At 28.5% G+C, this 13,522-nt stretch overlaps 1 protein-coding gene across 1 annotated transcript in view; it reads left to right on the top strand.

Moving 5' to 3' along the window:
* LOC119604904 overlaps nt 1-13,143 on the top strand; it is a 134,868-nt gene extending 121,725 nt beyond the window's left edge. The window contains exon 5 of the mRNA XM_037957807.1: nt 6,125-13,143. Coding sequence (XP_037813735.1) covers nt 6,125-6,172 — 48 coding nt within the window. The 3' untranslated portion in view covers nt 6,173-13,143. The remainder of the gene's footprint in view (nt 1-6,124) is intronic.
* The last annotated feature ends 379 nt before the right edge of the window (nt 13,144-13,522 follow it).

Here is a 13,522-nt window from a genome sequence, read left to right as displayed (position 1 = left end):
ACAAAACTAATTTTTTTTTTTTATTTTTTTAAAACACAATTCTTAAAACGCAATTAAATAAAATGTGCAAACAAAATGACAAAGCCGAAAATAAAGTACTTCTATATCAGATTATAAGAAAGTCATTACTAGAGTACTTCTATGTAATGCAGACGGTAAGTAATAGTCATTGAAAAGTAAGTGGTTATGGAAGTACAACCCATTACCGAGTTTTTGCTGGGTTTCCACGTTTGCTTAAAGCTAGGAAAACTGAACCAAACAAAACAAAACTTTAAGAAGGAGGATGAACATCATCAACATTTTATTGAAGCAAACATGAAAGCAGGCAACAGCAGCAGCATTAACAGCAAACAGCAATAATCATCTGCAGCAGCCGCTTTAAACAAGAAAAAATTGCTATAGAATAGAAAAAGAACTTATCTGTGATTGTCATGTTGAGTCATGTCAAAGCAACAGTTTTGTTTGGTTGCCATTATTTTTTCTACTTCATCTTTTATTTAATTTTTTTTTTTTTGCTGTTGCTGGTGTTGTTGTTCATATAATTTGCTGTTGTTTATGGTTAGTTGCTGTCGTTGTAGTCGTTTTTTGCTTCTCCATTATACTATTGTTTTGTTTACTACATTTTTGTTATTGTTATTTTATCCTACTTATAATCACAGCTACAAATATATGTACATACACACATTCATACATACATACATACATACATGCCTGATTGCACTCATGCATTAATACTCGTTAAGCTCTCTTGTACTCACATGCTTTAAGTGGGAAGAGGAGCAGATTTTAAAGTTGTACTTTTAAAATTAAATTTTAACTGGAATTAGTTGAAGAATAGTACCATAGTTCAGTTAGTTCTAGTTCTAGTTCAGTTCTAGGTTAGTTCTAGTTCAGTTCTAGTTCAGTTCTAGTTCAGTTCTAGTTCAGTTCTAGTTCAGTTCTAGTTCAGTTCTAGTTCAGTTCTAGTTCAGTTCTAGTTCAGTTCTAGTTCAGTTCTAGTTCAGTTCTAGTTCAGTTCTAGTTCAGTTCTAGTTCAGTTCTAGTTCAGTTCTAGTTCAGTTCTAGTTCAGTTCTAGTTCAGTTCTAGTTCAGTTCTACTTCAGTTCTAGTTCAGTTCTAGTTCAGTTCTAGTTCAGTTCTAGTTCAGTTCTAGTTCACTTCTAGTTCACTTCTAGTTCGGTTCTAGTTCAGATCTAGTTCAGTTCTAGTTCAGTTCTAGTTCAGTTCTAGTTCAGTTCTAGTTCAGTTCTAGTTCAGTTCTAGTTCAGATCTAGTTCAGTTCTAGTTCAGTTCTAGTTCAGTTCTAGTTCAGTTCTAGTTCAGTTCTAGTTCAGATCTAGTTCAGTTCTAGTTCAGTTCTAGTTCAGTTCTAGTTAGTTCTAGTTCAGTTCTAGTTCAGTTCTAGTTCAGTTCTAGTTCAGTTCTAGTTCAGTTCTAGTTCAGTTCTAGTTCAGTTCTAGTTCAGTTCTAGTTCAGTTCTAGTTCAGATTCTAGTTCAGTTCTAGTTCAGTTCTAGTTCAGATCTAGTTCAGTTCTAGTTCAGTTCTAGTTCAGTTCTAGTTCAGTTCTAGTTCAGTTCTAGTTCAGTTCTAGTTCAGTTCTAGTTCAGTTCTAGTTCAGTTCTAGTTCAGTTCTAGTTCAGTTCTAGTTCAGTTCTAGTTCAGTTCTAGTTCAGTTCTAGTTCAGTTCTAGTTCAGTTCTAGTTCAGTTCTAGTTCTGTTCTAGTTCTGTTCTAGTTCTGTTCTAGTTCTGTTCTAGTTCTGTTCTAGTTCTGTTCTAGTTCTGTTCTAGTTCTGTTCTAGTTCTGTTCTAGTTCTGTTCTAGTTCTGTTCTAGTTCTGTTCTAGTTCTGTTCTGTTCTAGTTCTGTTATAGTTCTGTTCTAGTTCTGTTCTAGTTCTGTTCTAGTTCTGTTCTAGTTCTGTTCTAGTTCTGTTCTTGTTCTGTTCTAGTTCTGTTCTAGTTCTGTTCCAGTTCTGTTCTTGTTCTGTTCTAGATCTGTTCTAGTTCTGTTCTGGTTCTGTTCTAGTTCTGTTCTAGTTCTGTTCTAGTTCTGTTCTAGTTCTGTTCTAGTTCTGTTCTAGTTCTGTTCTAGTTCTGTTCTAGTTCTGTTCTAGTTCTGTTCTAGTTCTGTTCTAGTTCTGTTCTAGTTCTGTTCTAGTTCTGTTCTAGTTCTGTTCTAGTTCTGTTCTAGTTCTGTTCTAGTTCAGACCTTGTTCAATTCTGGTTTATATTTCAAAAATATTTATCCACAAATTTTAAAATTATTTCCTATTTATTCCGTTTTCTTAGCCCCACTGTGCGATATTTTAGACTTTTTTCTTATTTAATGTGTGATGGTTATTTTCTGTTTTTAAAGCCGAGTGCTTAAGTACTTGTTTCTTTGTTATCTATATTTCCTTTTGTTGTTATTATTGTTGTTTTTTCCTAGTACAAGTATTTAAACTTGCAACACTATTCCAATTTATTTCTATTCTTTTTTGTTTTAGACCCTTTTTCCTATAACTTTCTGTAAACATTCTAAAATCGTCTAAGTTGAAAGTTTTTTTTGTTTATGATCAATAGTAGAGTATGTTTTTGTTGAAAACTTTAATCAAGTGTTCGTGCTGATTTTCATCTGTTTTTAAATAGATATATTTTTGTTTATGCATCCTTTTACATACAAAGAACTACAACTTCGTTTATTTAATTGTTGGTTATTGCACTACATTACGTATAAATATATGTATACAAAAAAAGAAAACACGCGAAAAAAGCTCATACGCACAGTAGTTCGTTCGAGGAGGCGCAAACTACATAAGCGCTTTATTAGATTTACTACAATTTTGCATCCGAAAAACTGTTGTGGAAAAATTTAATGTACAAGTTAAAAGCTCAGAAAGAGTTGTGTTGATCCTTAAGTTAAATTTTCAGTCTGTTAAAGCATAATAAGTTCATGAACTTGAGCTATACCATAAAAGCTCTACTAACGGTTTTTCTAAGCCCTTAAAAGTAATGTGAATATATAATTGTTATTGTTGCTACATTTGTAACACTGTGCTCACATACATATAGATTATATACATATATGTATATTTACTTATACCAGTTTTACTAGTGTGGTACTCTCTCATATGTTTTTTGTTTTTATTATAGTTTTTTATTTCCACAATTTTTTACTACATCGTACGTGCTGCAAACACATCATGGTTGTTTACATTTTATCGTTCGTTGCTTTACTTTTTTTCTTTGCCCTGTCGTTTTCCTCTTGCTCATCTGCTTCTGCTGCTTGTAAATGCAGTTTACTAAAGTTCGTTCCACTCCAAAGTGCCCTACATTGGTTAGGTATGGCAGTGATGGTTTACGGGGGAAAGTCTCAAAGATGAAAAAAGCTTTTAACATGGAAAGTAAGCATCGTTAAGTTTAAAAGACAAATACATAATTGCAAAATAAAAGCTTAGTTTTTTTCCAAAGATTTTAGTAAAAGCTTTTAAATGCAAAAAGAATAATGCTAAAAACTTCTTTATAAAAGTCTGATTTTCTTAGCTTTTGAAATACAGAAAAGGTCTATCCAAAAGCTTTAACAAATAGAAGTTTTGTTAAGTTTTTAGAATCTTCAAAAACTGAATAGTTTTAGTAAAAGCTTTTACGTATAATAATAATAAAGCAGAAAAAGTCTATCAAAAAGCTTTAAAAATATATATGTCAAAAGTTATTTTATCACTTTTAAAGCTTACCATTTAATGAATAATTTTTTATTAAGTCTCTGTCCAAAGTTCATTTATTATTTTTAAAGCTTCGTTTTCATTAAGTTTCTCTAAAGCTTTTGTTAGGGTATTTGCAAGATCGTTGTCTATCACAACTTGCTTTCAAACTTTTTTGTTATGGTTCTTTAATGTTTTTGTTTTTTTCTTTAATTTGTTTTTATAGATCAATGTACGTTCATCTGTTTTCAAAATCTTTTTTTAATGTCTTTCTCTTTGTTTTCCTTCTTTACCCATATTTACAATTTCTATTTGCAATTTTCTGTTTTGCTTTTAATATTTCTTTAGGATTTTTTTATTTTGCTCTTCATATTCTACCGCTTTCAAGCAAGCAAGCAAACAACAACAAAAAGTATCACAACAAACCACATAAAAGGAAAAGGGAACTTTAATGTAGTGGTGCAGTGAAGAAAGAAAACAAAGAGTAATTGCAAAGTTGTTGTTGTTTTTTGCAATATTTATTGTGGAAGTTTGTTGTTAAATTTTTTTTAGCCGGTTTGTTTTGAAAATTTATACGAAATGTGTGCTGCGTTTGTTTGTTGCATTATCATGCATGCATACATGCAGCATTTGCTGTAATGTATAAGTACTTTGTTGTTATAGTTGTTGTTTTGTTACTCATCTGTTGCCTATATTTTGCTTGTACAGAGTATCTAGTGCACGACTGAAAAAGAAACCAAATAACCAACCAAAGCCGATAGACCAGCCAGCCGGTCATGCAACTCCAAGAGTAACATGACTGAATGTGTGTATGTATGTGTGTAAGCATGAGAGAAGCCTTCTTTTTGTGGCAGTTTTAGTTTCAATCATCCTGTCTGTCTGCCTATACGTATGAGTGTGTTGTATTATTATTGTTGCTGTTCTACTCACTTGTTGTTTAATACATTATTATTGTCGTTATTGTTGCTGTTATTATTGTTTGTTGATGTGTTATCATTATTGTATGCCTGCCTGCCTGCCTGCCTGACTGAATGCATGATACATGCATGTGTAGGTCTTGTTTTTATGTGACGTCACTAATGCAGGGCATTCACTTTAGTGATGTCGTTCGTTGCCTTTATTATTGTTGATACTTTTGTTTTTGCTGTTTTGTTGCTGCTGCTGCTGCTGCTGTTGTTGTTATTGTCAATGTAAATGTGTTGTTATTGTTTTTAGGTTTCCCAAACTCATATACACATTCACAACCATGGCCATGTTGTTTACGAAAGTTCAGTGGTTGTTGTTTTTTCTTACTTTATTATTGCAGAGTGTTTGTTTAATCATTTTTCTGGGTTGCATTATATTAATTAAAAGGATTTTATTAATTAATTATTAATGTGTTTTAAAAATGCCAATAGTTTGTGTCAAATGTTAAAATTTAAATGGATTTTCTTAAAACTGAGTCAGACAAGACTTTTTTTTGGAAATTTAGATTGATAAAATTGATATTTTATGAAACTAAAGCTTTTAAAGGTAATTTAAGTAATTGTATCTAAGAAATTTTTGATTTTGATGATTTAAAAACTTAACAAGACTTTTATCATGAAAAACTTAATGAAACTTTTATTTCATCACCATTTGGTAATAGTTGCTCATTTTGAAAACTTAATGGAACTTTTCTTTCTTTACCAAAAGCTTTCGATTAAAATTTGAGTCGTATTTGAAAACTTTCAATAAAAATTTTAAATTTTATTAAACTAAAGCTTTTGAAGGCATTTCTTTTTATGCTTTAATTAAGCTTGAGAGCTTTTAAGTAATAGTAGCTAAGAAATTTTGAATCTTGATGATTTTAAAACTTGACAAAGCTATTATAATGAACTGTTTGCTTATTTTAAAAACTTAATGAAACTTTTCTTTCTTCACCAAAAGCTTACAATTAAAATTTGTATCATATTTGAAAGCTTCCAATAGAATCATAGAATATTATTGGATTTTGATCAGCTTTTGAAGGTAATTTCTTTTTATGTTTTAATTAAGCTTGAGAGCTTTTAAGTAATAGTATCTAAGATGTTTAGGATTTTGATGATTTAAAAACTTGACAAGACTTTTATCATGAACTGTTTGCTCATTTTAAAAACTTTTCCTTATTCACCAAAAGCTTTCAATTGAAATTTTAGACGTATTTGAAAGCTTTCAATATAATCTTAGAATATTATTGGATTTTGATCATTTTAATAGTTTAAAGAAACTTTTGTTTTCAAGTACTTATAGTTTCCTTTAAATAGTTATAAAAAAAACACGATTTTTCTTTTATAAATTGAAATAATGTTGAGTAAAGCCTTACACCATTCCCTATATAATGATATACTATACATATATACTTTTTTAAGTAACACTTTACTCTTATTCCTTTCTTTTTATAATACTTCATACTAATTATTATTTCGTTTCTTTCTCTTTTTAGGTAAGTTGCTTCCTGCAAAACATATCTCAAGTGATAACGACCACTTGACCTTGTCTTCAATTAAGTAAAAATACATTTTAAACCCTAATTATGTTAACACCTTATTACTGGAGTCACTACTTAAGAGTTTGTAACAATATTCCCTTAAACTATCATAAAATATAAAAATTTATTACAAAATACAAAAAAAAAAATAAGTTCCTAAAAAAACCTTAAAGAACAACAAAGAGGCACCCCTAAAACCATAAGCATCAATCATTGTTGAAAAAATCAATTAGCCATTACAGAAAGCTTAAACAACATCATTACTATAGTTTATACAGACACAAAATAATTACGCAAAATCACGAATCAACATCTTTTACTGGAAATATTTTTGGTGGTATAAATGGAAAATAAAAACCATGACCACTCCTTTTCAGTTATATATAGTTTTTTCCACTTTTTGCTTATTACCCTGGGCTGCAACAACAACAACATGATATATGATATAGACTCTATATGAGGCAAGGCTTAAATATGTTTATGAATATGTAATCACAACAACAAAAACAACAGTAAAAAGGGGCACGAACATCATTATTAACATATATAGAAGACCAACCAACTGACGGACAAACTTGCAAGCATAAGAGTCATTTAAAAGATTAACTTTAACTGAAACTGAAACAGTAGCAAACTTACAAAACAGCATTAATTTCTTTTAGTTATTTTAACAACAGTCATTACCATCAATAACAATAAATTGTTGCTGGAGTTAAATTTTTTGTTGCTTTTATTCTTTTGTTAACAATTTCCTAAAGCTTGGTTGCCTGACTGCCTGCTTTTTATTAAGCGTAGTAGTGGTTTGAAAAGTATGATCGAGCATATTTTGAAGTGGTTAAAAACAAACAGCATAAAAAGTAATATAAAAGATTTATTAATTAATTTTCGGCAGGGTTTTACTTGAGGCGAAATTAATGAGTTATATTAAGACATTATTTTAAAAATGTCAAGTTTTGTAAGAAGAAGGAAAAAATTATGTCAAATGGTTTATTAATGGAAAACAAAAGCAAGAAAAGCTTTCATTATTTGGGAAATATTTAGCAAATAGTTTTTGTTATAAAAATAAATATGCATTCAATTAATAAAAACTAGAAGTTCTAGAGTCTCTTATAACACGAGCTATTTAATTTAAAAGCCTAAAGCTCGCTTTACATACTAAAATTTAAAATGTTAAAGCTTCAATCGTATATACATATCATTGTCACAAAGAAACGTTTTTAAAGCTAACAGGTTGTAAAATAAACTCTTAATATTGAAAAAGCTTTTTCAAAACACGACATAAAAGCTTTTGAATTTTCCAGCCTCGAGATCAAACTTATTTTAAAAGCTCAAACTTTGCTTTTTGAGCAACTTTAAACTTTCAATATCAGGAAATAGATAGAATACTAAAAAAGCTTTTAAGAAATCCTTTCCCCATATTCGTAAATAAATTTTTATTATATAAAAGATTTATAAAACAAAATCGCAACGTTCTATCTGTAAAACTTTTGAAAATTTCCTTAAGAAAGCTTTTTACAGCTTTTTAAAATTTCAAATGCATAAAAGCTTTGTAGTTATACTATCATGAAAGCTTTAGAAAATTTCCTCCAAAATACTTTATTACAGCTTATTACATGTTTAAGAGCTTTAAAGCTTTGTATACGTGCTTTATTGGAGAAAGCTTTTTTATACCTTATTAAAAGTTCAAGAGCATACAAGCTTTGTAGCTCTTCCATATTGAAAGCTTTTAAAAACATTCTGCCGAAAGCTTTTTTGCAGCTTATTTATAGGTTTGCTTTGTAGGTACTCTATCATGAAAGCTTTTGCAAATATCTTTGAGAATGTTATTTTAAAGCTTGTTCACAGTTCCCTATTTCAATTGCATAAAAACTTTGTAGTTATGCTATCTTGAAAGCTTTAGAAAATTTCCTCCAGTATTCTTGATTACAGCTTATTACATATTAAAGAGCATTAAAGCTTTGTATGCGTGCTTTATTGCAGAAAGCTTTTTTATAACTTATTAAAAGTTCAATAGCATACAAGCTTTGTAGTTGTTCTATTATGAAAGCTTGTTCACAGTGTACTATTTCAATTGAATAATAGCTTTGTAGTTATGCTTTTAAAAATTTACTCCAGAATGCTTTTGTGCAGCTTATTATAAGTCTAATAGCATTAAAGCTTTGTAGATGTACTTTATTGCAGAAAGCTTTATCAACAGTTCAATAGCATACAAGCTTTGTAGCTGTTCTACTGTGAAAGCTTTTAAAAAATATCCTGCAGAAAGCTTTTTTGCAGCTTATTTAAAGGACAATATCATATAAACTTGGTATCTGTTGTATGAGAAAAGCTTTCTAAAATGTTATCTATAAAGATTTTATACAATTTTATAACAGTTTCATACCCTTAAAACTTTGTAGCTGTTTCCTCTATGAAAGCTTTTTTGAAATCTCCTGTAGAAAACTTGTTTACAGCTTATTAACACTTCAGTAGCATAAAAGCTTTTATAATGTACTATCTTGAAAGCTTTTGAATATTTCATTCAGAAAACTTTTTTCCTTATATTTTGAAAATCTAGAATGTTACTAACACTTCAATAGCTGATATATTTTTTGAGTTTACAGACTCAGAGTATCCAAAAAGTCATTTTTAAGGTGAAAGCTTTTGAATATGAAAGTAAATTGTAATGATTAAGAGAAAGACTTTCTACGTCTTCTAAATTGTTTATCTAACTGAAAAAGAGCTTTTTTATGCAAAATGATCAACTTGATATGGTTTTTACAAAGTAAGATTTCTAAAAGCTTAAGAAGATCTCTATCAATTTCAAGGTAAACGTAAATAGGTATGAGCTTTAATCAACAGAAATACATTAAAGTTTATGGTATTTAACATTTTGATTTTAAAATACTTTATTTATTTTTATCTTAAAATAAAGTAGAATTATACTTTTTTATGGAAATTTCTTAAAAATAATAAAATACGAATATAAGACATTTCCTGTTTGGATTTTCAACGAAAAAAAAGCTCTTTATCAACACTTGATGCTTAAAAATCTTCAACATGGAAAATAACATACACACAAAATTATTGAGGAGGTCAGTTCGGCATAAATTCCAAAATGAACTTTTTTGTACAAAACAAAAGATCAAAAAAAATCACATGATACAAAGAACAGCGCAATGAAATGAATTTGTAGTATTTGTGGTTAAAGTTTTTTATATAAATTTTGGTGTTTTTCGCTCTTTTTGCTATATTTTTTGCAAAAAAAAAAAACAATCCCTGGCATTTTATTGGTACGAGTAAAAGTAAATTTTGATGAGGAGCCTCTTTACAAAAAAGTGCATAACAAAGAAAATATATATTTTTGTACATACTATTTTGCCTTGGTTGCATTGACCACAAAGACCCAGTGATAGTCCCTCAAACCTTTATTATAACAGAATATAAACTCTTACATATACCCATCGTACATACATACATACATAGTTCTTGTGCTAAAAACCATGGTTTCACTGAATTCTGGCTGACTGCCGGTCGTTTGAACTAACAAAAAAAAAAAGAAACTAGTGACGCCAAAAGTACAATGGCTTTGGCTACGCTTATTTATTTATTTTTATAGTATATGTATAAATTTGATGCTTGATGCAACAAAAATACAACATAATAAAAACGGAGCAGAACACACTTTCCTCAAATCAATTCTAAGAGAGATGAAACTTTAAAGTCCATCAACTGTAAACGACCAAAGCTTATTGTATTTGAAGAGGCTGGCAATAGCGAGGAAGATGTTGTTGCTGCTGCTGCTAATGATGATGCCAATGATAAAAATGCCGGTTGTTTACAGAATATATTTATTACACATTTCGCAAAAAAAAGATGAAGTGCAAAAAGTTGCAAAAACTTAGTCATAGCTTTAGAATTTTAAAGAAATTAAAACTCTTTAATTTCAAGGAAATTCAAATTCTTTAATGTTAAAAAAATATTAACGCAAAAGGTCGTTTATTAAACACCTTATACATTACTTGTCAGGGGTTTGGTAATGTCTGGCTTGCTAATGTAAGCTTTTGCTAGCAAATTCTTTACATAACAATGTGACTGTTGTTATTTTGTCTTGTTTGCTGTTATACTAGACTAAAAAGCTTATACATATTATGAAATTTTTCTCTAGTCTGGAAACATATTTTCTCTTATAAATTTTCAGCAATTTTCTGCTTTTTAATACCATTTTTATTATTTTTTTTTAAGAATAAATTCTTTATTTTCCTGGCATTTTTTTCATAACTCTGCAATCTGCTCATTTATTTAATTTTTGAAATATTTTTTTTTTTCAGAAAAACAAACGTTTAAGAAATAGAGGCGAAATATTGCGTTTTACACCTTGTTTAAAACTTGTTTTATTAGTAAGCTTTAAAAAACAATAAAAACAACAGAGACACAATTGAAAAAAAAACAAAACTCTTGCAATAATTTAATTACAGCACTTATGTACATATGTAACATCTGTAAAGATTCCCTAAAGACCAGTGAAATGCTAACTAAGGCACGCAACTCTTAGATAACCAGAAAACAGAAAGCTTTTTTGAAATAGTTACTTGCATTAAAAACGTCCGAACTTCTTAGATAACCAACTTATTATCTAAAGATCCTTCAGTAATCTTAAATAGCTAATGAACAGTTACATTATTTGAAAGCTTTTAAGCTTTTCCACTTAAAAAGTTCTTTGTTGTTTAAAAGATTACTTACGTAGTCTCAAAGGTTCTCAATACACGATTCAAAAGCTTTTGAATTTTGCAGCTCAGACATAAAACTTATATAATCAACGCAGAGTCTTAACATCTTGCAGAAAGCTTTTCTTAAGCAAATTATGAACGAATGTATTATTTAAAAGCTTTTAAGCCACTTTACTTGAAAGCTTTTTTTGTAGTTCAATGTATAGAAATCTCTTTAAAAGTACGACTTAAAAACTTTTGAAAATACAGCTAAAGCTTGACACTGTATATCTTTCAGGTATCCAAAACAGCTGCTAAACAGTTACATAATTTGAAAGCTTTTAAACTATTTTACTTAAAAGTTTTATAGTTATTCAACCGTTAGAGCTTTCAAACCCAGAGTATCTAAGAAGTTATTTTTTTGATTTTCTAGCTGAAAGCTTTTTAATTACAAAATTAATTGTAATGATAATGCGGATAGGCCCTTCTTTATTCTTAACCTAAGTCTCTTCATTTCCTTTCCTTTAGTTTTTTGCTTTAATCATTATTATGATGTGAGCTCATTTATTTTTATTTTTTTTTATATTCCTACTTCTATCTTTATGCGAATATTTGTTGTGTTTTTTTGTGTGCGCTGTAATGATTTCATAAAAGTGTTTAAGTTATGCGTCAGCATTTTATTATTTTGTGCAACATTTAAAACACTTTATGCATGATATTTATGATTAATACGTTTAAACTTAAAACGCAATAAAAAAATATTTTAAATACATTACACATTACTGGTTATAAAATTAACTCTTTTCGAGTGTATAACTACAACAAAGCTCAGAGATTTGGTTAACTTAGATACGAATAGGTCTTTTGTGAATACTTCTAAGTAAAAAAAAGCTCTTAAAATAAGACAAATTTTGTTTACTCCTTGAAACAGACAAAGCTCTACCTCGCTCAAATCTTTTAAATCAAAATATTTTGTTTTAATTTCCTTGAAATATTAATCAAAATTCATATTTAATTAATTGCAAAGTTTATTTTGAATCAAAAATTGCATAAATACTTAAAGCACTCCAAAAGGTATACAATGAATATGCTTATTTATTAACACACTAAAAGTATGCTACATAAAATTTCCAGTAATTTACTAAAAAAAATAAAACAACAAAAAACGCGAAAAACAACAGTGCTCATTAAAATTAAATCTACAATTATATTTACATTTTACAAAATAATAAAAATAAAAAAGAAACACAACTTCAAACTTTTTTTATATTTATCAGCCCTCTTTAACTTTATTTAGCATTCTTTGAGTGCGAGTGTATGTGTAAATTTAAAGCACTCAAATGAAAAATAAATATAAAAAGATGTTTTCCCAAAAATCATAAAAATAAAATATTTAAATACACTGAAACAATTGTTTTGAAAACATCAAATGTTTATTTCAGTTGTAACAACTAAAATATTCATATAATAATTGTCTCAAATAAACACACATCTGTTGTCTCAACCAGTATAAGTCTCCTGAAAATTAAGGGCGAAAGCTTAATTAAATTTGTTGATTTCTGATTAGTTGTGGCAACTAAATTTCTTTGGTTAGTCGAATACTTTGATTTTGTTAAATAACTTTTTTAGTTGCTGCAATACAAATTACATGGAGGTAACTACAAAATCTAAAGATAACAAAACTTTTTCTGTGTATTATCGAGAACAGCAGCATAATGAAAATGTATTCAAGAATTCATTAATGAAATTATGTAAAAATATAAAATGTATGTCTGTATACGCTTCATATTTACTTATATTTTAAGAAAAACAAAAACCCAAATAACAATGGTGAAATTATAACATCATATAACTAACATTTGTTCCACTTCAAGAAATAATGATAAACAATATCATCAGACATAAAAAAGAAACCTTTTTGTTAACTTTTTTTCTTAATTATTATAAAATGTTAGTTAAGTGGTCTCAATCTTTCACCAGCTTCATAAAAGCACCCAAAAAAAACGAACAATTTGTGAAGAGCAAGAAATGAAAATAAAAAGCGAAATTCATAACAAGGTGCATCAGGCATTGGGATAGATTACAACCAAAAAAAAAAACTAGTTGCAGAGTATAGCTTTTTGTTTTTATTGTAAAGCCATCCGAGTACTTAAATGTGGTACAAGTACAATTCCAATAATGGGGTAGTTGTTATGGCAGCAAAATAAACCAAAAGAAAAATCCTTATATGAACAAAAATTCAAGTACAAAAAAACAAAAAGCAAATAAAGTGCAAAACATATGCATACATTCAACAACAACAACAAACAATAGCAGAGTTTGAAAGTATTGTAAATATAAAAAGCTTTAGACAATTTCAAAATTTACCACTAAAGTTTGTTAAGATTTTGAAAAATTTTTTAAAACCTCAGCTTAGATCTCTTATATTTAAATTCAAAATTATTTTGTATATTTCAGCTAAAGCTTTTCTAAGTTAGCTTTTAAAACATTTTAGCTGAATTTTCATTCGATTTTGAACTTTAACCTAAATTAATAAGTAAACTTTTTAATTTTAAAAAAATTTTATAATTCTCTTACATATTTCTACTAAAGCTTTTTAAAACAGTTTTTTATAACGTTCATTAGTTTAGTTAAAGCTCATATTTTGAATATCTTTACCATTCCTCGT

The sequence above is a fragment of the Lucilia sericata genome, unplaced genomic scaffold (assembly GCF_015586225.1).
Source record: "Lucilia sericata isolate MDLA Ls3-8-SP2 unplaced genomic scaffold, ASM1558622v1 Contig000442F_arrow, whole genome shotgun sequence".
In the NCBI taxonomy this organism is placed as follows: Eukaryota; Metazoa; Arthropoda; class Insecta; order Diptera; family Calliphoridae; genus Lucilia; species Lucilia sericata.
Note: the sequence above shows the minus strand (reverse complement) of the source record. Positions and strands in the feature narration are given on the sequence as shown.